The sequence below is a fragment of the Oculina patagonica genome, chromosome 12 (assembly GCF_052425735.1).
Source record: "Oculina patagonica isolate OP01 chromosome 12, crgOcupat, whole genome shotgun sequence".
NCBI classification, from domain to species: domain Eukaryota; kingdom Metazoa; phylum Cnidaria; class Anthozoa; order Scleractinia; family Oculinidae; genus Oculina; species Oculina patagonica.
The window spans coordinates 32,502,451-32,527,645 of record NC_135769.1 but is presented as its reverse complement, the minus strand read 5'-3'; the positions used below and the strand labels follow the sequence as shown (position 1 = coordinate 32,527,645).

The 25,195-nt window shown below is 39.0% G+C and overlaps 1 protein-coding gene across 1 annotated transcript in view; it reads left to right on the top strand.

Moving 5' to 3' along the window:
* LOC144633175 (uncharacterized) overlaps positions 1 to 19,239 on the top strand; it is a 109,249-nt gene extending 90,010 nt beyond the window's left edge. The window contains exons 12-25 of the mRNA XM_078491980.1: positions 6,525 to 6,629; positions 6,710 to 6,832; positions 7,062 to 7,124; positions 7,458 to 7,745; positions 8,629 to 8,916; positions 10,985 to 11,089; positions 11,168 to 11,290; positions 11,469 to 11,591; positions 12,131 to 12,447; positions 13,653 to 13,794; positions 14,935 to 15,272; positions 15,537 to 15,678; positions 16,616 to 16,759; positions 17,398 to 19,239. Of these exons, the coding sequence (XP_078348106.1) occupies positions 6,525 to 6,629; positions 6,710 to 6,832; positions 7,062 to 7,124; positions 7,458 to 7,745; positions 8,629 to 8,916; positions 10,985 to 11,089; positions 11,168 to 11,290; positions 11,469 to 11,591; positions 12,131 to 12,447; positions 13,653 to 13,794; positions 14,935 to 15,272; positions 15,537 to 15,678; positions 16,616 to 16,759; positions 17,398 to 17,939 (2,843 nt within the window). The 3' untranslated portion in view covers positions 17,940 to 19,239. The remainder of the gene's footprint in view (positions 1 to 6,524; positions 6,630 to 6,709; positions 6,833 to 7,061; positions 7,125 to 7,457; positions 7,746 to 8,628; positions 8,917 to 10,984; positions 11,090 to 11,167; positions 11,291 to 11,468; positions 11,592 to 12,130; positions 12,448 to 13,652; positions 13,795 to 14,934; positions 15,273 to 15,536; positions 15,679 to 16,615; positions 16,760 to 17,397) is intronic.
* The last annotated feature ends 5,956 nt before the right edge of the window (positions 19,240 to 25,195 follow it).

Genomic DNA, 25,195 nt, shown 5'->3' with positions numbered 1-25,195 from the left:
TCATCTTCTTAAAATTGTCGTTTTTTCTTTTTTACTTCGATATGAAACACTGATAAGTGTGTGGAAGACGCTATGACACTAACGTCTTGTCAAATTCTTCCTTCTCCAGGTCAATGTCGTAATTTAAGATTCACCAGTGCTCACATTCATGGCTTCTGGCTGAAGAATCACGTGATACGAACCATTGGAGTCATCAGTGAGGATATCTGCGAATGGCAATGCTACCTGGAACCAAACTGTGTCAGTTATAATTATAAAAAGAAGGAAGAGGCGAATGGAGAACACAAATGTGATCTTAATAACGCTACTTATGAACACGATAACGAACACGCAGGCGACCTTGCGAAGAACCGTAACTTTGTGTATCGCGGAGCCGAGGTAAACTTTCATAGTAGAACACTTTCAATTTTTACTTGCGGATTTTTGATTTTGTGTAGATTTACGAACTGTAAATCAACTCAAATTCGATAATCCGGGACCACTCTGCATGGTTTTCTAACTTTAATGAGTCGACTGTGGCGTTTTGTGTTGCCCTTGGCAGCTTTTCAACTGGATTTTCTTTTAATTTCGCATATTAATTTATGAAAATTATTATTTCGCATTAAGGGCAATGATTAAGAGACGTTTTCTTAATCTTTTTATCTGATTTAAAATAATAAACTTTCAATTTTTTGCTGCTGGAATTCTGCTCTGAAATTCTGTTCTCCTGTTCCAATCCCATAGTGCTCGCTGCCGGAAACGGGCGAAAATAGCCAATTCTGCTTGCAATTTGCCAGCATAAAATATTAGTCAAGCCACGACTCGGCACATTTAAATAGACTTTTTCAGCTTCCTTGTACTTGTAATTCCATGTGGTTAAGGCTTTAAAGCTCAAACTCCACAAAATCTTTAACTGAACATTTCGTAGACACATGTACATGTTCTGAGGCTGCTATCGTATTGATGGATATTCACGGGTATTTTTATTTTCTTTACTTTCGAGAATGCTTGTGCGAAGAAACCTTGCAAAAACGAAGCGACCTGCCAGGCTGGTTTTACTGACAAAGATTATCAATGTTTGTGTACTATCAGATTTACGGGCGATCATTGTGAAAACGGTAGGTGACATTGACTTACACAACTTAGTAGGCTTTAGTGTGGTTGTTGATGATGCTGCAGTTTTGCTGCTGTTAATGAAGTTGTCCTTGTCGAATTAGATATTGATGTCGTTATAGTGCTTGTTGTTGTTTTCCTTCTGTTCATGCTGTTGATATTGTTTTTGTTGTCATTTTCTTTTACAACTCAGGTTTAATATAGAGCTGTTCTCTTGAACCACAAAAAATGGCGCGAGCGCTTGTTCACAAGGCCTGGTGCAAAAAGAAAGAGAGTTTTAATAAGACAATAAGTTTTTGAACCAAACCCGAAGGCGAGAGTTACATAAAAACTATCTAATTCCCCGATTCCCCAAACCTTCTCTCCTGTTTGCATCAGGTAGACATTAATAAGTGGTATTTCTCTATTTCGTTCATAAAATAAAATCAACATATCGTGTATATGGTTAAAATTTTATAATATAAGATAACTTACTTAGCATGTTTTAACTTTTGAAATTTTTGCTGTGTTAGATGTCAACGAGTGCACTGGAAAGACCCACAGCTGTGATGTCAATGCTAAGTGTAAGAACAACTGGGGATCGTATGAATGCACGTGCAAAGATGGATTTCATGGAGACGGCAAACAGTGCACCGGTAATTATGCTAAATTAATGAAAATAAAAACACACTGCGGTGACAAACATGGCAAGACAACGCATGTCGGAACAACTTTGGTTTTAAGAAATTTAAAAATTTCCGGCTTACGCTACAACATACATCTTCAGAAGTGACCGTTAATGAAGATAAGAAAAGTAAAGTTAGTGCAGTTAATGTTGTCACTTGTCTCAGTTGAAGTAACTTTCTACTAACTACAATATAGCTAACAATTCCCGCAAAACATAGACTACAGACAGATAACAAGCGAAATGCGCTTTAGGATGAATATAAACTTTTATAATGAGCTAGACGACTCCAAAGAAACCTTGTTCCAATAAAATCCCTCTGTTGTTTTAGATATAGACGAATGTGCCAAAGGAACACACAGCTGTGACGTTAATGCTGTGTGTAACAACACCCGGGGATCCTATAACTGCACGTGCAAAGATGGTTTCCTTGGGGATGGAAAAAATTGCACTGGTAAGTATAAAAAAATGAAGAAATTGATTTTGTTACTTATTTCAGTTGAGGTAGCATACCCCTGAATAGCTTAATTGTTTCCGCCCAAACATGACTACGGAAAGATATAAAGCGAGATGCGCTATGGGATAAATATTTTGTAGCCAGACCATTTCAAATGAAACTTATTCCAATCAAATTCCTTTTGTTGTTTTAGATATAGACGAGTGTGCCAATGGAACACACAGCTGTGATGTTAATGCTGTGTGTAACAACACCCGGGGATCCTATAACTGCACGTGTAAAGATGGATTTTCTGGTGATGGCGAAACCTGCACTGGTATGTATGAAAAATTGAAGACATTGATTTTGTAACTTGTTTCAGTTGAGGTAGGTTGAGGTTGAGGTAGTTGTTTCCGCCCAAACATTGACTACGGAAAGGTAAAAAGCGAGGTGCGCTATAGGATTAATTTTTTTTTACATGAAACTCATTTGAGAAGAAAAATAAGCGATAGGAAAATAGAACGACGTTTCGATGACGCCATGTCATCATTATCAAGTTAAAATTATAATACGGAGTTCAGGCTTATATAGTGATCTAGGGTGTGATAATATATTAGCATATTAAGATTTAAATAAACAGTTTAGCACGCACAGAATCTGATTGCGTGTTAAGTTTCGACGCTTTACGGCGTAATCTTAACGATGTTTCGACGCTTAACGACGTTTCGACGACGAAGTTTCGACGCTTTACGGCGTAATCTTAACGACCTCAACAAGAAAATCGGAAGCGACCTGCAGCCTGTGTTTACAAGCAAGAAAATTATGGATGACATCAAAGTGGTAGAAGCCAAGCCTCCCCTTATAAATCAGCATTGCGTTGTCTACAAATTCTCATGTAATCTGTGTGATGCAGATTATGTTGGGTTCACATCCCGACATCTTTTTCAACGCATCGCTGAACATAAATATTCTGCGATTGGCCAACACTTAAAAGACAAGACCAGTTTTCTGTTTTAAAGAAATGCCGCACGAAGTTGGACTGTTTAATTTACGAAATGCTCTTTATTAGAAACATAAAGCCGAAACTTAACACGCAATCAGATTCTGTGCGTGCTAAACTGTTTATAAATCTTAATATGCTAATATATTATCACACCCTAGATCACTATATAAGCCTGAACTCCGTATTATAATTTTAACTTGATAATGATGACATGGCGTCATCGAAACGTCGTTCTATTTTCCTATCGCTTATTTTTCTTCTCAAATGTTTCACAAAACATTTTGTTATTCGAAATGAAACTCATTCCAATAAAATCCTTTTGTTGTTTTAGATATAGACGAGTGTGCCGACGGAACACACAGCTGTGATTTCAATGCTGTGTGTAACAACACCCGGGGATCCTATAACTGTACGTGCAAAGATGGATTTTATGAAGATGGCAAAAATTGCACTGGTAACTATCTCTAACATATAGACTCTTGGTTTTAGGCCATCGTAACTTGATTAAAAATATAACACAAACAGCGGTGATAAACATTATGAAAAATCGCATTTTACTAAACTTGACGTTTCGTACGCTAAGCTTCATACTTTTGAAAATGTATGTAGCTTAGCATACGAAACGTCAAGTTTAGTAAAATGCGATTTTTCATAATGTTTGTCACCGCTGTTTGTGTTATATCTGTAACATATTTTGTAGGCAGACCATTTTAAATGAAACTTATTCCAATGAAATTCCTTTTGTTGTTGTAGATATAGACGAGTGTGCCAACGAAACACACAGACACCCGGGGATCCTATAACTGCACGTGCAAAGATGGATTTTATGGAAACGGAGTAAACTGCACTGGTAACTAAATAACTTAGCTATTCCTCTAAAAAATTATTCATACATAAAGTCTAGTAAAATGCTCCGATTTTGCAAAAATAGACAAAACCAAGGTGTCAATACAAAACAAAAGCACCTTCTGGGAGAGTTGCGCTGTGCTAAATTATGAATATATTTTCGATTAATTACAAATTAACTTTTCTATTATCGGTTGTTTTATTTCGGGAAAAGTCCTGACAAGAATCATTCCTTATTTATTTGCTTTAGACATAGACGAGTGTTCTACCAACTTCCGCAGCTGCAAAGCTGGATTTGGGGAAAACTGCACTGGTAACTATAACGAGTGTGAAACTTCATTTTATTTTGCTTTTTTCTTTCTGTTCCATCAATGAGCTACGCATGTGCGAGTTTGTAGCCCTCGGTCACGGAAGGTCACGTTTTGCCGCCATTTCTTACAACTGGAACAAGTAGAAGTCAAGAAAATTAAATTTCCAAAGAAGAAAACACTACAGGAGATGTGCTGCGAAATCACTGTCGCTTGAAGAGCTAACCAAGATTGAGATATCGTATTTGATAAATATAATCTTTTGTGCAGCTTAAACCACTCCTTCGGATCTTTGCGATCGGCCGAAGAAATCGTTTTCCGACAGGATCTGTTTCGCTTTCCACAATGGGACACCATTTTGTTTTTCGCTTTTCGCAAATTCAACTTGAAAAATCTTGGCCAAGTGTTTTTTTCAGTTTTAGCGTCGGGGGCGCGTGCGCAGCTCATGCTAGTTCTCCTTTAAGTATTTTTTGTTTTCCATCTTTTAGCCATCAGTGTTCCAGATCCCATCGCACTTTATCCCTTGAACAGCAAGTATGAAACACGGGAAATGAACAATCGACAAACCAAGGGCACCCCTGGGATTGGTGTTGCTCTAGCAGCTGGCCCCGATGGTAAGCCCGATGGCTCGTACCAATTCTCAGGAAAAGCCAACAGTTACATCGAGTTCCCGAACAATGGTGGGTTAGACGCACATCACTCCATCACAATGTTATGTTGGATGTACCCTCAGAATACAGACGGACCTATCTTTAATTATGTAACAAGTGGCTCTAACTGGGGTGTTCATATGTGGATAGTGTCACCAGGAAACCTGTTTGCTCGTTTTATGACACAAAATTACGAATCAACACCAGAATTGAATACCAGTCAGCCTTTAGCGCTACACCAATGGCATTATGTTGGTGCGTCCTATGACAACAACACTGGTATTGCAAGTTTATGGCTGGATGGAGAACAAGTGGTGCAGCAGAATATTGGAGCCGGCATGATCCTTGCTACTCAAGATGACGTCAGAATGGGTGTAAAAGGAAACGATGACCGGTATTTTGAGGGACGAGTTACCACTATGCAGATTTATAAGGTCTCTTTGACTGCGGAACAAATAAATGAAGTGAAAGACAAAGGTCGAGGTAGGAATTAATATGGATTCCATGTTTGACCTATTTATTTGCTTGCAGAACACTTACAACACTCTTCGTGCACTCGCTATATACTAGCCAGCTACTTTATATATAAAATGCGCTTGAAACATGAAATAAAATGACATTCTCTGCTTGTAGGCAATTAAAGCCATTGCTTTTTTTAAGTGTGAAAAAGTTTTTTTAAAAGACCACTAAGATTGTTATTCATCACATTGGCTTAGAACATACGCGGAGTAATTGGTCAAAGCAACAAGATAATCTCCTCAGCAACAGAACTTATCTTGTCGAGTTGCACGCTCGGATTTGGGTGATAGTTTAGATAGAGCCGTTTTCAATTGAGTGTTGTAAAATCAAAAGCAAATTAATTAGCTGTAATTACTCTGGCCAGTCACAAGGGACACAGACAATCCTGTGAACCAATCAAGACTTAAAGCAAATACCTGAAGCCGGCACGAAGCGTGGGAAAACGTGGGTGAGCAAGAAACGATTGATTTTGGTTTTAGTTCTGTTTGGCTGAGAAAGTGGCGCAAGATTTTTTAAACCAATCACTAAGCGTAGTGATGCAAAACCAAAGCAAATGCAAATTACTTTCGACACTCAAGTGAAAGCCGCTCTATCAAAAAAACATAGTCCATTTATAGTTGTTTAATGTTTAATTTATTGCTTCGTTTAGAAAAGATGCGAAAAAGATACGTAGCCAGTTTGACTGATCTGGCGGTCTGATTTGATTCGTATTTACTCACTCTTACCAATGTTAATCTGTTATTAAATTTTAGTCCAGAGATAAACGTCAGATTCATATTAATTTCGTACAGAAATCGTGGTGCAAATAAACTTGTGCAATAATTAAAAACAAGACACAAATGTCAGGTTATTTCTTGAGAGCCCGAGGAAAAATGCCACATCCAATGGTCTACTTTCTAAATCACGAGCAGAGCCCCTGATAAAGAAATTGAGAATTAATTATGAAGCGTAGTTTTAAAGTATGACTTTTGCTTAAGTGACGGATTCTTTTCTTTTCTTTACTCAGATACCTGGCGCATCTGTGATGTTAATGCTGTGTGTAACAACACCCGGGGATCCTATAACTGTACGTGCAAAGATGGATTTCATGGAGATGGCAAAAATTGCACTGGTAACTATCTGGAACATATTTTGGTAGCCAGACCATTTCAAATGAAACTTATTGCAAGGAAATCCCTTTTGTTGTTTAAGATATAGACGAGTGTGCCAATGGAACACACAGCTGTGATGTTAATGCTATGTGTACCAACACCCGGGGATCCTATAACTGCAAGTGCAAAGATGGATTTTATGGAGATGGCAAAAATTGCACTGGTAACTATATAACTTAAAAATTATTCTTACATTAAGTCTAGTAAAATGCTCAGATTTTGCAAAAAATAGACCAAACCAAGGTGTCAATACAAAACAAAAGCACCTTCTGGGAGAGTTGCGCTGTGCTAAATTATGAATATATTTTCGATTAATTACGAAGTAATCTATTCTATTGGTTTGTATTTCGGGAAAAGTCCTGACAAGAATCATTCCTTATTTTATTGTTTAGACATAGACGAGTGTTCTGCCAACTTCCACGGGTGCAAAGCTGGATTTGATGAAAACTGCAAAGGTAACTATAACAAGTTTGAACTGTCATTTTATTATTTTCACTTTATTGTTTTCATTTTATTGTTTTCTCTCTCTCTTTCTGTTCCACCAATCGTCGAACCGCCGTGTGCAATCCTGTAGGCGCCATCTTGAATAGTGTGTCGAGCGAAACCTGGGGAGGAAGCTAAACTGTTTAGTAATTTTCGGCTTCATTTTACTCACGCAAATACTCAAGTTCTGATCAGTGTAATCCAAGGTTGATTTCGTTCATTACATGTTTACGTACATATAATGTACGTAAACATGTACCAAACATCCCAATTAAACTGCTAACAATCTGCTGCTCTTTCTACAGAATATGACGGTATAGGGTGCTACAAGGACACCAGCGATCGTTCAATTCCGATAATTGAAGGGCAAGATCCCATTTTAGATGGAGTTTACAAAGGCCGAGAGAATGCAATTGAAAAATGTGCTGTCGCAGCTCAAACAAAGGGTTTTCACATGTTTGCAGTTCAGAATGGCGGACGGTGTGCAGCCAGTGCTACCGCAGAAATGACGTTCGACAAATATGGCAAGAGCGACAACTGCAAAGATGACGGCGAAGGAGGTCCTTGGGCAAACAATATCTACGTCCTTAAGGGTTAGGCGTATTTTAAACTTTACAAGAAAAAAACGTAATAAATAATCAGATGAAAAGAGAGACGTTTTTTGTCAAAGAGTCTTGAAACAATAGCAGTTGTGTGCCGTTTTTAAAAGAGGTTAATACAGTTAATAATACAGTAATAATAATACAGTTAATACTTAACGTTTGGTCCCGAAAGAAACAGTTTATTTTGTTTCCCGAGGTGGAACTATATGATTAGTGGGGTCAGTTTTGATTGTCATTAAGTGTTTTATGTTGTGGTTCCTTCTATCGATCAATATCGTCACATTAGTACGTCTGATTATCAGTTAGACTTGACTTTAAACTTTTTTACTGGCTGAATCAAAGTAGATGCTTGTAGATAACACTTGGTATATTGCTAAAGCATTACCTAGTGGTTGCCTTTCGGCAACAAGGCATCAAAAACAACATGTCTGCTTCTAGGGACTTTTATTTGACAATTAGACGGCAAACTTTTAAAGTCTATAGAAACCGAGAGCGTGCAATCTAATTGTTTAAGCATAACCCACTTACCGATTTTTTGAGCACAGAATATCGCGAGAAAGAGTTAATTAAAAGTTTAAATTGAAAAAATTCAGCGAAAAACTGAGCGCGCGCTCCAAGAGCCGTCTATCGATCTATGAACGGCACCTGTACTGTGTAGACAATCAGATTGCGCGAGTACATAATAGGTCAGTGTGTTATGCTAACGATCGATAGAAGTCACTTGCCAATTAATTAGGTTGTGAGTTTACAAACAGTCCAGCAATTGGCTATGATAGCTAAAAGTCTGGTACTAGGATTAACGATTTAAGCTGCTGTAAATGTAGCAGTTATTTGGTTTTACAATTAATGAAACAAATTGCTTTTTTGGAAATAGCCTACAAAAGTGTCGGATGCTATTCGGACACTGCAAATCGTTCAATTCCAACAATGGAAGGAAAGGATTCTATTTTGGATGGACGCTACCAAGACCGAGAGAAGGCAATTGCTAAGTGCGCTGTGGCTGCCCGCAAAATAGGCTTCAAAATGTTTGCTCTTCAGAATGGCGGGTGGTGTGCAACCAGCGCTACAGCAGAACAGACTTACAATAATTATGGAAAGAGCAACAACTGCAATGCTGACGGTGAAGGAGGTCCCTGGGCAAACCATGTTTACACTTTTGAAGGTCAGTAGGTACATGTGCAAAATCTCTTTGATCGTTTATACAATATAGCGAACTCATATTTAGCAGAAGAATATCTGTTTTAATGATATCTGTTGTATATAAATAGTAAAATATCAGAAAGAAAAAATGTAGACGATCCGCGCAAAATATTCTCCTAAAAATGGAGTCAGCCGTCATCTTAAAAAAAAAACATACGACCTTGATGAGTTCCACACTTGAGCCCGTGATAAGGTCATGTGGTACTTGTCAGAGGATACCCTGTTTTGAGAGCTACCAATTGATCATATATGGATGTCGACCGTCCAATATCAAGAAATGTAAGCCGACATTAACATTTAACCTATGGAGTATGGCCGCCATGTTGCGCGACATCGTCGTTGTTGGGCGCACGCGCCCGCAAATCATGCCGCTAGCCATGATGACCATAATAAATGAAATGTATGATTCTTCTATTTCTATGCAATTTTTCGATGTCTGCATTATAGTTAAGAGGCTCCACTCTCGGGCCGCTGGGAGCTCTACTATGAACTGCAGCTGAAACATGGAATGAATGAAACGACCTTCACTGTCTGTTAATTTAAGCAATTTCTGTTTTTAGTGTGAAAAAAGTTTATACGATCACTATGGAATTATAACCCATGTCCTCCGCAGTACCGGGCAACGCTCTCAGTACTGTTATTCACATTGGCTAAGAACATATGCGGAGTATTTGGTCATAGCAAGAGGACAATCTGCGCGCGCGATTGGTCTAAACACGTCACGTGATGCAGTCAAAACGGGAAACATCAGATGTTAGTAATTTCCAGAGGTCAATTCAATTCTGATTGGTCGAGAAGCTCGGACTATGGCGCAATATTCACCGCGCTAGGCGGTGAATTTTGCATCTCAAGGTTTGGCTACAAAGCCATGCCACCTTTGCCATCCAGGCCAGTGAACATGGCGGCATTTGCTGAATGAAAATTTCTCTCATTTAAAAGAAATCACTCCAAGTCCTGGATATTTAAAACCTTGGGAATTTTTCAAATTAACTACCAAGGCTTTTGGACCGGAAATATTTTTAAGAGATGGTTTTCAAGGCATTAGAATTGATCATAAACAAGTTGGTTTTGGAGATCGCCCGAGGCCATGCACTCAGTCAGATCGACTAGCAAAATATTATTTAGTTCTCTTCTCATCGGAGCACGAGCTAGTAATTTCGAGAGGATTCACACAATTTCTCAGAAGTCACCAACGATTAAACAAAGGTACCAGATATCTATCTTTTTCGTAGTGTTTGTTTTGTTCCGTTTTATTTCTAAAACTTCAGTGTAAATTACGATTTCAATCGATGAAGCAAGCGAGCACTTGTCAGCTTGTGTTTGCTGTTTTCGTGTTTAATTTTCTATTGTTATTTAGAAGTTTTTGATATTCACCTCTGAAAATTATACTAAAACAATTATTCGCCGAAGGCGAAGTGATTATTGTTGAATAATCACTTCGCCTTCGGCGAATAATTGTTAAGTATCCTCCAAGCGATATTTCCCAGTTTTCAAACTTTGCGATTTACGTTCGCATGTTTTGTTTGTATTCCGAGTAAATTGTTAAATTGAATAGAACTGAACATTTTAAACAGACTTACAATATTTTGAACGCCAACAGAAAAACGAGGAACGTTTAAAACCTCTCTCTGTTCGCTTCTCGGAAAAGATAATGCCCGCGGACCAATATCAGTGCATATTTTCAAGGCTAATATAGCCTATTATTTATTTATCGTATCGATCAAGTCGCGCGCTCGGATTTGGGTGATTTTAGATACCACATGAATCGTTTGGAAAATATATGATATTATTAAATTTTTGTCCAGAGCTGAACCTCGGATTCGTAATCGTTGCATTTAGAAAATGTGATGCAAATAACAAGTGCGATAATGAAATACAAGACAAATGTCAGATTATTTCTTGTGACACAACTCGGCAAAAATTCCACATCCAATGACCTACTTATGGAGCCCCTGGTAAAGAGATTTCAAATTTGTTTTAATGATGTGGAATCTGCTAAAGTGGAGGATTCTTTTCTTTTCTTTACCCAGATACCTGGCGCATCTGTGATGTTAATGCTGTGTGTACCAATACCCTGGGATCCTATAACTGCTCGTGTAAAGATGGATTTTACGGAGATGGCAAAAATTGCACTGGTAACTATCTGTAACATATTTCGTAGCCGTACCATTTCAAAGGAACTTATTTTATTGAAATCCCTTTCGTCATTTTAGATATAGACGAGTGTGCCAATGGAACACACAGCTGTGATGTTAATGCTGTGTGTAACAACATCCGGGGATCCTATAACTGCACGTGCAAAGATGGATTTTATGGTGATGGAGAAACCTGCACTGGTAAGTATAAAAATTGAAGAAATTGATTTTGTTACTTAATTCAGTTGGGGTAGCATACCCCTGAATAGCTTAATTATTTCCGCCCAAACATTGACTACGGAAAGATATAAAGCGAAATGCGCTATAGGATAAATATTTTGTAGCCAGACCATTTCAAATGAAACTTATTCCAATTTAGATATAGACGAGTGTGCCAATGGAACACACAGCTGTGATGTTAATGCTGTGTGTAACAACACCCGGGGATCCTATAACTGTACATGCAAAGATGGATTTTATGGAGATGGCAAAACCTGTGATGGTAACTATATAAAAAATGATAAATTTATTTTGTCACTTGTTTCAGTTGGGTTAGCGTCATTGACTAAATCACCATCCCTACTCATAAGACCACCTTAAATCACGTGCATGGTCTATAGAACTAGTTGTAGCGATATCGTGCTCAAACCGTCCTGAAATTGCAGCTGATCGCAGCGTGAACGCGGCAAAAACCGCAGTGAAAATGGCTTCTGATCTGTGAATAGTTTTTACAAAGTTATCTCCATCTTGCCTGGGAAAAGCAAACAGTACACAAGACAATGAGAGGTTGCTATGTTTGCTTGAGAGTTTTCATAGTAAGGCATAATTAATTTTTTGTTTTGTACGTCCTGTATTTACTTTGACGTAGGAACTGCAGATAGGATATAAATATTAATTCGGCCATGCAATAACATGAAAATGTTCAACTATTATTTAAAAAAAGGAACAGTGTGAATGATTGCAATGCTCTGCAAGAAATATACATATACATAGTAATGTTATATTTTAACGTTACATTTGTTTCGGTTTAAACCGCTTTAGGATGTCAAGACGCTCTCGGCATGGAAAGCGGTGTAATCACTGATGAACAGATTACTGCGTCTTCGAAATGGAATGACTATCATGCCGCCGTACAGGGCAGACTACACAACACGGAGCAACATGGATCTTGGTCAGCTCGCACAAATGATGCTAATCGATGGCTGCAGATTGATCTGATTGGTCAGTACATAGTAACACGTGTAGCAACACAGGGAAGTAATGAACATAAAGAGTGGGTAACAAAGTACAAACTGCAGTACGGTGACGATGGAGATAACTTCCAGTACTACAGGACACAAGGGCAAAATAAAGACAAGGTAAAGACTTATTTCATTTACCCTCAGGTTCATCGTCTTATCATTTCCTTGCCTTCCTTTAGTTGTAATTCATTCCAGTTGTAGTAAACTGAGACGCTTTCGTTTCGTGTTAAGACCAAAGGAAATTTGTAGCGCTAATTTAGGTGACTCTTCTAGACACTAACTGAATGAATGAAACCTCAAACAGAAAAAAAACAGAAACGCTACGAAACCAAAATGGAACACGGGTGGTAAAAATGTGACATTATTAAAATGGACTGCATTGAGCTATATACGTGATTTCATCTATGTGTCTAATCTATGAAATGTTTTACCGGATCCGAGTAACCAAGTCTCAACACCCAATCGGACTCCATCCGCGCGAATCTGTTTGTTTAGTGCGCTGAACGCACGTGATTATTTAATACCCTTTACAACGCAGTCACACAGTCTTTGTATATTCTATTTTACCTTTTTACTTAAGTTTAAATTAACTTTGTTTTGACCATTGCATATTACTTGAAAATGGTGCTAAAATTAAACCGAGACATCGTTCCCTTTTCTGCCTCTTTTCATAAAATTATACGGCGATACTACACATTAAGATGTCTAATAAGATAACTATATAGTATACTGATTTGAGAATTTTGTTATAATCAGTTTCTGATTCTACGATTTCAGTACCTCAAATAGCGTAACAACATTTTCCGATTGTATGATTCTTAGAACGAGGTATATTCATGTGTAGCGATAGGTATATGTAGGTATATTCAGTTATGTGTATTTCTAGTATGCACACGCTAAAAGAACGAGATATATGACAAAATTATACTTTCTTCCGATTTAGCCATAATCGCACTCCTCTCATGCAATTAGTGCTAGTCGTTTCCGATGTTCGGGAAATGTTCTCCCACTTCCCCCTAATCTGCGATCAGGCGTTATTTTTCTCGCGGCGAAAGAGGCTGAACCTTCCCCCCCCCCCCCCCCCCCCCGCCGCCACCACCACCACCACCACCCTTCCACAACACACTGGCCCTACTGGCCCATGTTATGTAGTGTTCATTGAAATTTTGAAACTTTTCACTAAAATGGGGAAGGGGGAGGGGAAGGAGAAGACGGCCGTCCCCGTCCAAGCAGGCATTCCCCTGCATCATCCCTGATTGGAGTAATAACGGCCAGGGGAACAAAACTTAAACTGGATATAAATTGTCTTTATTCTTATTTAGGAGTTTGATGGAAACACAGACAAGAACACTGTTGTTTATCGTGTTATCAACCCACCAATCACAGCACGGTACATTCGTTTTCGACCAGTGAAATATCATAGCCGCGTGTCAATGAGAGTGGAGCTGTATGGTTGTAAGCAAGGTACCACATTTCCTTACACATATTTTAAAAAGGCTAATCGACCAAAAAATATTTGCTCAGCAAAGCATATATACGCTATAAAGGCTCAATTATTTTTGTTTTAATTTTTAACAGCCCCAGAACCTGTCGCCTTCTACCCTCTCAATGGGTTGGGAGGCACTTCCGTGAATCGTGGACTATAGGGGTACCTTTTCCAGGCTGTTTTTTTAAAGGGTAGCGATTTCACGAGTTGAAGTATAGGAAAGGGTACGGAAACATGTCATTTAGTTTTTTAAAAGGGTATTTTAAATAAGTATAAACTAAAACAGTGGATATTTTTTAAGCCAAATGGAGGCTATTGTGTGTACAGTCTGAGAGACCTTTTTTGCACAGGTTTCAAACGTCAAAGTAAGTCTGTCGGCGTTTGAAAATGTTGCTAGTCTGTTGAAAATGTTTCGGTCTATTCAGTTTGACAATTTACTCGGGATGAAAAGTAAACGTGCGAAGGTTAAATCGCGAATTTTGAAAACTGGGGAATATCACTTGGAGGATATCATCTGTTATTAAAAACTAGCAATGGTATATTGAGATTCCTGCGTTTTGATTGGTTAACTGGCAATGATATATGAGCTCATATACCATTCATCACAAATTTGGTAGCCGATGCGCGTCACCAAAATTAGCTGGGGAGCTAAAATATTGCAATTCTTTGGGCGTTTTTAATAAAAAAGATTATTCCACTCGCGCTTGTTTGAGATCGTTATAGCCATAGTTGGCTATCTACCATCTCATATCCAACGCACGCTCGTGGAATAATTGTTAATTAGCCACCTCCACTTCGGTGAATATTTGTTAACTGGCCACTGACACTGAGGTGAATAGTTGTTAAATATCCGGAACAGACGCACTAAGTATTTTTAAAAGGGGTTACTCAGGTAAACCGTTTCAGTTGCAATAATTCTACTGTAGTTATGTGGAAGGGGTACTATTTTTATGGAAGGTATAAGGAAATATTGCTTTTTCCGTTCAAAATGGTTTATAAATAAAAATGGTACAGGTTTGGAAGTTTCAAAAGGACTGCAAAGCTGTGCCATACATGTGTAGAACTGACAGACTTCTTTTACCGATAAATGTGTTTTGGTATTAATTAAAAACCTTAAGGTTGTCAAGAAGCTCTCGGGATGGAAAGTCGAGCAATCGAAAACAAGCAGATTACTGCCTCTTCGGAAGATAATGCCCGTCATCTCGCCATTTACGGCAGACTACACTTTCAAGAAATTCCAACCCAGGCAGCAGGAGCTTGGGTGGCTAACGCAGGTGACAATAATCCGTGGCTGCAGATTGATCTGGGGGATCAGTACACTAAATTGAGAGGTGTAGGAACACAAGGAAGGAATTCCTCCACATACCCGCAGTGGGTTACTAAGTACAAGCTTCAGTTCGGTGACGATGGAACGAACTTTCAGTACTACAGGCAACAAGGACAAACTACGGACAAGGTAAAAATTTGCTCGATTCCGACTGAGCCTAAACCGATTTCTGCGAGCTCGCAGAAATGAACTTCAGCTCTGCAGATTGTAGAAAAGAAAAGGAGTTTTAATGTTCAGAAATGATCCGTTTTGTTTGTTTTTTAAGTGTTTTCGTTAGCAAAATGAATATTTTCAAGTTCACAGTCCGTAAATAAACGGAGATAGATCTACATGTAGTTTATTTCAGGGTAATAATGGCCAGGAATTACTTAAAATGGCATCTTACTTATTTAGGAATTTGTTGGAAACACAGACCAGAACACTGTTGTTTATCATGCACTGAACCCACCAATCACAGCACGGTACATTCGTTTTGTACCAGTGGACTATCATGACCGTATATCAATGAGAGTGGAGCTGTATGGTTGTACACAAGGTAATAAAGGATGCTTTTCAATTCTACAAGAATTTTAAATTAACACTTTTTACGACAAAAAATATGATATTCTCTTTATATAACAGAGTGCGATACTTCAAACACTTTAAAACACAAGGCGTTCCAGTGTAAAAGGCACCTGGATATTAAAAATTAAAGATAAAATTGTAGAAATTAAAAGTGTCGTACGTATTTTGTGAAGAGTCACAACGTTTTGGTGTCGCGGAAACCATCGAGCTGGAGCGTGCTCGGTCAGCTCAACTGCTGGGAGTGCTTTGAACACAAGGAAGCTTTTGACCCGCGCGTTGGACTCCTATGTTAAAGGGCGGTGATGCTCGTTACAAATTTAAATAAAAACCCTAAAAGAGACCAGAATGGTATCTCTTTAAAGATACCATTCTTGAACAGACACACAAATACGAGTTATGGTGATTTAATTGACGATGTTATTAAATGCTTTCGTTTATGAAGAATTCTAAATATTTCATGCAAGATCAATATGACGGCGCCTTTTCAAGTTATTTCTTCGCGTGCAACTCTCAAACATGTAAACGACGCATTTATGGGTGAAAACATTGGCGTTTGGTCCTGAACACCCTTACAAGAGACCAATTTACACCCCCAAATGTAACGAGACGACGAGCATCCTCGTCCCTCCCGCATGGAAGACCCCTCCCGGGGGAAGCTTTTAGGTACTAAAAATTTAGGATTTTGACCGGCCTACTAGAGAAATATATAAATTCCCCACAGAGGAGTTGAACTTTCCAAAAAAGCTGCGGAACTCAAGGGAGTTGTGGAATAAAGAAAAGGAAGCTTTTAAAGATTTCTGACAGGATGACTGAAACTGCAAACACGATAAACCTGAAATTCCAATGTTCTCAAAAATGGCCTAGTTGTCATTTTTTAGATAATCAAAACCTGTTTCTTTTTTAAACAGTTGGTTGGTATTATGGTCACCCCGGTCATTCCTGTAAACATATCCGGGACTCAGGAGGCTCCAGAGGAGACGGGGAGTACTGGATCGACCCAGAGAAGAGTAAAACTCCTCTTAAGGTCTTCTGTGACATGACAACTGACGCAGGTGGGTTGTGGGTAGTGATAAAAATGATAGTTGAAAAAAAAAAAGCTATTAATTGAGCCCGCAAAGACCTACGGCAGACTTTCAGCTGTTCGAAATACTGACCGTTATAGAAAATACTCACACCATTACTAGTTTGAACTAAAGAAGTTTTATTTTCAAGTTTTACATTCATTTATAACAAAGCTAGCAGAGGCGCGCAATCCAATTCAATATACGTGAGCGTGCAAAAAATCCCGATAGTGCACGCTGATGACGTGAATTAAACGCTTCGCCAGATGTTTTTTTCTCGCGCGAGTATTTTGGCGCAGTTTTGATGTACAATTCCACCGGCAATGTTATAAAACAATTGGTTCATACTTTAGCTGTGCGCGCACTATCGAGTTATGGTGCACTTGGGAAGTTTGAAGAGCACTGAAGAAGCTAGAGTTGCTCTCGGCTATTGCTTCTTTCGTGCTCTCCAAACTTCCCGCGTGCACCATAACTCGATAATGCACGCTAAAGTACGAACCAATTGTTAATCATTGCTTACTTACTTTGCTTTTTGTGTGGCGATGTTCGTTCTTGTCGTGATAAAAGTTCCTAATCGTCTCCGCTGGCTTTGTTTGATCATTTGACCATTGAAGTTTACCTGATTTCAGGTGGCTGGCTTCTTGTCTCTAACCTTGTGATTGACAACCCATCCTCCCCACAGTTGTCAGTAGAGACGTCATACCATGGAATCAGGAACTATCACAACAACAAGACGTTTCTGACAAAAAGCGCCATGACTGAGCTGAGAACCCACTTAAATTTCACTCAACTGAGATTCCACTGCAGTAAACAACAAGGACGTACGTTCCACGTGACCACGGTCGCTAACAGCACTGGTGAAGCTGTAGTCCAGTACTTCAGCGGTCAGACGGATGACCAGCCCGACGCCTGTGGCTCGTTTGTTAGAATGGAAAATGACAACTCTCTTCTAGCTGGAGTGTGTAGCAAGTGGGGAAGAAAAAATGATGTGGATAATATTGATAAATGGGGCTACCAGCCGCAGGAATTCAAATATAGGTTGTATGATCACGCTGCCTTTGTAGCAGGTTTATATCACTGGATGTTGACTCCAGGTGGCTCAAGATGGGAATGCGATGACTATAACGTTGGAGTGTCTTCTGGTGATTTCTGGAAAGTCTTTGTTCGTTAAGAACATGGTACACTTATAATATATATAACGTATTTTGCCCTGCTCGTAATAAGGCCGGATTTTCATTTTTTAGACAATAATTATATTTCCAAGAGCGTTTGAGAACAAGAACACAATTTGAAACCCTCGAAAACGATTTCATATCTTCTTTTTTTAATAAATTTCATCGGTAAGAGAAAAGAAGAAATGAGATGTTTCTTTTGGAACATAACAAAATTTGAAGTTGGGGTTTGAAAGAAACACGAATGACACGAGAATAACAACATTCTAATAAATTATTTTACAAAAAAATAATTAGTCGGCCTATAACAGGGATCAGTGTTTTTCAGTCATTAGTATTTCAGTTGACAGTTCACTGGACAACTAGTGCCTTCAGCCCCATTTACACGCGCTAAAAAATCGGCACGGCACGGCAAATTTTTGGCACCGTGACCAAACCATTTCGGCACGGCACTACCCATTTACACGACCCAAACAAGAAGGTTTTCTCCTGCTAGGCACGGTTCCATTTTTATATCGGCACCCCTACTTTCCATCGGTTTTTTTGCGGAGGAATGGTAGAAAAAATGTTTTGCTGTGATTGTTCGTCGTGTTTTCAGTGCAAAACGCGAATACTATCGGAATGGAACGAGTTGTCGAGCATTCAACATATTCATGAGTGTTCAGGGGCAAAACAAATCGACATCTGAAAGGAGTCGACGAAATCAGAAGAAGAAGATTGAAAAATAAATGGCTCTTTGCAGTGATACTGAACGTGGCTTTCACACGGCGATGTTTTTTAGAGCGGGAGCTTTCTCTTATTTTCTTCCTCGTTGGCATTCTCATCCCCCAGAACTTCTCTTTTTTGTACTCTTTTTGCCGACCACGTGACTAAAAGAAACGAAGTCTCTTGGGGCGAGAATGCCGCAGTGGCCGCCATTTTCGTGGAAACAACGCATGTGTCACACTTGTTTTCGGCACGGTGCCTCGATTTACCCGTGCCGAGACTACCTCCTGGAGGTAGTCTCGGCATTCCCAAAAAAGTGGGCACTGGTGCCACATTTATTTGGGGACCGGTACGTTTGCACGTCGATGATTGGGAGTGCCGTGCCCAAAATTGTCGGCACCGTGCCAAAAATTTGCCGTACCGTGCCGATTTTTTGTGCGTAAATGGGGTTCAAATATCTATACTTTAAACCGAAACTTCACAAAAATGTTTCTCTTCTTTTCTACCGTGCTCGCTTGATCTGCAAGTGCTTCCTGTTTGATAACCATTGCTTCTGTTTGAGCGATTTCTCTGGTAAAATATAGTTATAAGTTTATTCACTTGCTATACGATCGCGATGCATGATTATATCTTTTAATCGATATGTGTATATCTACCATGACAATTTGTAACTAAAGTATCAGTCATGTTATTTAATATTCAAAAACAATGTTGGAGACTGGTTGGCAAAAGTGGTATAAACAGTGTGTAAAACAAATGATAGCATTAAAGTTATTACTGTAACGTTTGTAGGGCGTCACTAAAGAAAACATAACAGTTTTGTAACGAAGATTTTCTAGTTAGCGAGTGCAAACTAGTGAGGTAAAATGAATGACATGAAGATAGGATTATAGCCGACCAGAAACAAACAAGTTGTATTAAAGCTGCTCTATTATTTGGGCTTGTGCATCCTCGCAGACCAGATGACAAGTAACCGATGGAATGAGGGTGGGGGAGAAAGCTTACATGAGCGAAATCGGTGCAAACCAAAATGAACGAAGTTATTAGTTTCTAAAGAAACTGTTGTGCAGTGTCGGCGTGAAACTCTTAGTTGATTATCAACTGGAAGTTGATAATGGTAAATAAACCGCGCAGTGAATTTGGAAAAGCAGACGTTTCGAGCGTAAGCCCTTCATCGGAGCAGAGTGGAAGATTGTGGAGTTGTCCTGTTGAAGTCAGCGTGGTAACGCCAGGATGGGATGATGCATGGATAAATTGATTAATTAAATAAGAAGCTTTCGTTGATTAGTTGGTAATTTCGAGCAGCCATGTACTCATTTTTATTTTATTTTTACCAATTTTTGCAAACTTAATTTTAAGTTGGGTACGAATAAAGTTGTTGTTGTTGTTGTTGTTGTTGTTGTATTTCATGGGATTCCAAGGTTCTATCCCGTCTCCACTTATTTAAGTAGTAAAAGGGCGCATGATTGACGCCCCTTTTTTGTGCAGCCATCCACTAAAAGTGTGCAGCTAGAATAAATTAATTTTGGATGACGTCATAATGGAGGTGTGGCTTTTGATTTAAAATGCGCGGGAATCTTTGGTGAGGTGAAATAAGTTAAAATAAAATGCGCGCGGGAATTTACGCAGCATAATTTATGCCTTGACGACACGATAAGTCTACTTGATTGATAGATTGACAGAGTAGGGAACATAGTCTACTTGAGAGCACTCGTTCTACTCTGGATCGAAGTGAGAGAATTTTATAAGAAGCTCTGTTTTTTAAATTACTTAAGATATATTTCCTTTAGCTTACTAGATTTTGAAGCTCAAATAGATCGAATAGTTTAATATTCACGATCAAGCAGACAGAGGCTTAACCATGTATTGTTCTCATACAAAGCCGGCGAACGCGCTTGAGTGACCACGGATATAAACATTAGGATTTTAGCGGAATCGAATCGCTTATTATGTTCAGAACGAGTCGCGTGAAGAAATATTAAAACTAATTGGTTGCACACACGGATTGTAAAAAGATCTAAAAAAAACCTTTTATTTCAATAGTTCAATTTAACGAATTACAATGATTTTCAGTGATTTTAAAAGTAAACAGTGCGTTTTGAGCGCAGCGAAACTAAGACACTAAACACACAAATTGTAAATCAAGCAAAACTTTATTTATTTCGGTCGTTCGACACAACGTATTACAACGATGAAATTTAATAATCGTCTTCATGTCCCTTGGAATATTTGTAAGGTGAGGTTCTGTGTAAACGCCGTGATTGTCTAGAAGGCGTCTTCGGTTTATCATCCAAATAATTTACTAACCGAATTTGCGGGTGTTTACGCTTTTTAGGCGGGGACATTTCCACTGTGGGAGGAGGGGTCAAGATCGATGGAGGAGGAGAGGGGGGTAAGGGAGTGGAGGTTGCCATGGAAGTAATTACTTGTGGGTCTGGTGCTTGAACTGGAGTGGCTGGTACTGTCGCCAGTTCTGGACTCGGAGTTGGTACTGTTGGTAAATTCTCTGTGGTAGATATTTGTTACTGCTCTTGGGGTTCGGCCCACTTTGTTGCCTCAGGTATAGAATTAAGCTGGTGTTTGTACATCAGAAACCTGTTTCGTAGCTGCATATACTGCCTAGCTTTTTCGTCTTCTCCAAGGTCATTACGGGATAAAAGGCCATCCATATTATTCCGCAAGCGTTGCATCTCCAGAATTACTGGGGCAGCCATCAGGTTTTGCTGCTTGAGATATTGCAGGAGTTCTTTAGAAACGCTACCTTCTTCTTCCCCGTTATCGAATCGTTCTTCGCCAGGTAATACATTTGTTCGCAATCTGCAACTGTCTTGAGTGGTTGGCTTAAGGTCAATAAACAGATAACCAAACGGTCTCCGCACCGCTTCTTCATACTGTTTCATAAACCAAGCAGTTTGTCCAGGATACATTTGTTTTGCTAGTGTCAAAATCTGTAGTTTGTCGCGGGGGTTCTTGAAAAGGACCAAGTAATGGCTGTTTAAACTGATGCTTCGATTGCCTTTGCCTTGATGGAACAGGTTTTGCACAATGTAAATGGCACTCAAGTTTCGATGATGCGATCCTTTAGTAAACAGGTTCACGATCCGATTATCACTCCCGGCTTCAATCATTTGGTCATCAATGACAATCAAGTTTCGTATATTAACATCAAAGAAGGAATCTTGTTCAAGAGTTGAGGGTATACCCTTGATAAATTCAATTCCTGGTATCGTCAATAATAACTCGCGATAGGCAGGTTGCCATTGAGAATAACACCAAACAATTCTCTCTGGAGGTGGATGGATTGTCTTGTGAGCCTGTTGCAACAAAGATTTGACCCACACCGTCTTTCCCGAACCAGTCATTCCCGCCACCATACAGGTAAACGGATGCCCCTAGTGAAACCGCGGACACCTTTCTGAAGAAATCGGCATAGCATGAAATGGAGGGACACCGGAAGTGCTATGTTTACTGGTCACGTGTCTCTGCATATTATCTTTCCTAGAAAAATTCTTTTGACAAATAGGACAGGACCAACTCATGTCAACTCAACGAAAGATTAATGCGAACTGATGAACAGTGTAATGTTTCACAACTATATAGACCACAATTATATTGTTTTCCTCCTCCTCCTCCTCCTCCTCCTCCTTCATCACCACCAATAAAAGGATTAATCTTACTAACCTTAGTTCATTCTATGATTATGTCTCGTGTAGTAAAGAACAATCGAGGTTTCCTTCGACTCTTAGCCGACTGTCCTTCTTATCAGCGTCAGTTTCTTCTAAAGACGGCTACGCCACAACAGCTGCACGCATTAGTGCAACTTATTTATAACGTTCTCACGGAAAACATACCGATCCCTGAAGAAGATAGGCGTAAATTGATGCCATATAAGGATGCTCTAGTCAACCTCGCTGAAACCAATGTTCCCTTCAAGACAAAGAAGCAAATTCTTGTACAAGAGGGTGGAGGCTTTATTCAAGAACTGTTGACCCCTGTTATAAGTAGTTTGGGGCTTCTTATGTTATAAAAGCAAAGCCGCATCATAAAACTTGATCATTTGTATCTTGCTTTTAACAAGTGCTTATCGATATCAAGAGAAAGGTAGACTGGGATGATGAAGAGGAGGAAAGTGGAAAAGAAGACAATATATCCTCTGATGACGAGAGTGACAGCGAAGAACCCCGTATAAAAGATGTCTTAAACAATCTCTCCAAAGCCGTTCAAGAAAATACGCTTCTGAGCTGCTGCATAGTATGGCCACCTCCAAAGATATCTTGTTTTGGACTCCCCGCGGACAATTACTCCGAAATCAACGTATAATACCAGTAACAAACATCTCAGAGCTGGTTGAGTATGTTCTACTTCCTCATAACGACGATGTAGCCAAACCCCGTGCACTCAATACCTTCCTGGAGGGACTGGCAGAGCTTGGGGTTAATAAGCGTTTGATAAAGAATAAGAAAATTCTAAGCGATATATTACAAAAAGAACAAGCCTATCGCGATAAAGAGGAAGAGGTTGACGACGGTAACTCGACTGACAGTAACGAAGAGGAGGAAACAGCTTCTGAGGAGGGTATTGGAGCTGAGGAATCTCAAGAGAGCGACAGCGATGAAGAAACTGAGAATAGCGATTATATTCTGATAGTTCAGCTTTAATTCACGCAAAAGCTCATAATCCATGTCAACACTGCGAAGGTCCGAATGTACATGATACTGCGGTCATGAAATGTCCTAAGTGTTTTTGGGAAGATAACTGTAAAATTTGTCCTATATGCGAGAACGAGATTCCGCTAAACCGAATGCACGGAAAACACAGTTTGCGTCGATGTTATGATTGTGGAGCAATCATACACAAGAACGAAGAGACTTCTAAAATTACATACTATCCCCCTAGAAATGACGAGGACGAAGACGATTCGTAAATTTCATCATTGTAATGTGTTGAGCGATTGAAATAAAGTTTTGCTTGATTTACAATTTGTGTGTTTAGTGTCTTAGTTTCGCGGCGCTCAAAACGCACTGTTTACTTTTAAAATCACTGAAAATCATTGTAATTCGTTAAATTGAACTATTGAAATAAAAGGGTTTTTTTTAGATCTTTTTACAATCCGTGTGTGCAACCAATTAGTTTTAATATTTCTTCACGCGGCTCGTTCTGAACATAATAAGCGATTCGATTCCGCTAAAATCCTAATGTTTATATGTCTTATATCCGTGGTCACTCAAGCGCGTTCGCCGGCTTTGTATGAGAACAATGCATGGTTAAGCCTCTGTCTGCTTGATCGTGAATATTAAACTATTCGATCTATTTGAGCTTCAAAATCTAGTAAGCTAAAGGAAATATATCTTAAGTAATTTAAAAAACAGAGCTTCTTATAAAATTCTCTCACTTCGATCCAGAGTAGAACGAGTGCTCTCAAGTAGACTATGTTCCCTACTCTGTCAATCTTTCAATCAAGTAGACTTATCGTGTCGTCAAGGCATAAATTATGCTGCATAAATTCCCGCGCGCATTTTATTTTAATTTATTTCACCTCACCAAAGATTCCCGCGCATTTTAAATCAAAAGCCACACCTCCATTATGACGTCATCCAAAATTAATTTATTCTAGCTGCACACTTTTAGTGGATGGCTGCACAAAAAAGGGGCGTCAATCATGCGCCCTTTTACTACTTATTTATGCACCCTGAAAACTCTCTATGGCCAGTTGAAAGCCAATATTAATATTAGCTTTGGATTACGGTTCCTCGAGCCAGTTTTGCCAAGTGCGACTACTACAGCCGATGAAAACTAAACCACCTTGCAAAATGCAAACAGAGAACTCCAACTTCACTTGTCTGAGCTAATTAGTTATAGTACACTAAAAACTTTCAACTCAAAATTGAGTTGAAATTCTCTACTCAGCTCGTCAATATGTGATTGGTTTTCATCCTCCAAGTGACCGCGGTTCCAATAGTCGCATTGTAATTTCAAAAACGCAAACAAACAAATGACTGGACAACTGTTTTATTAATGAGCTGCATACAAAGTTTCCAGTACTAGTTATAACAATGTTAGAAGTTATAATAAACCGTTACACCAACTTAACGATGTTAAGCTAAACCAGATATTTTAAAGTTAAAAACCATTGACAAAACTGAAAGCCTACGTTTTACGCAGTTTCCACAATGAAACTCTAGGGAGACAATAAATCTTACAGATAACTGTTATCTGAAAAACAATTAAGTTATGTTTAACTAAACAACTTTTAAACATTTTAAACGAGCTTCGGTGTAATCGGAGTTCTTAGATATGATTAAAAAACACTTAATATCAGTCTTAAAGTGAAACTTAAAGTTCTCTGTCCGTTTGTTCAAGTACGATTTCCAGAATTTTGACTTCAATTGTAACAATTTTTTGTTTATATTATTCAACTTTAACCCGATACTTGATTTTCAAACAACCCGGCTCCTGATTAATTCTTGCAATTTTCCTCCGATTGCATAATCCATCTGAAACTGGAAGCCAAAGCCACTTCATGCTGAACAAGCACGTTCAAGTTATGGGT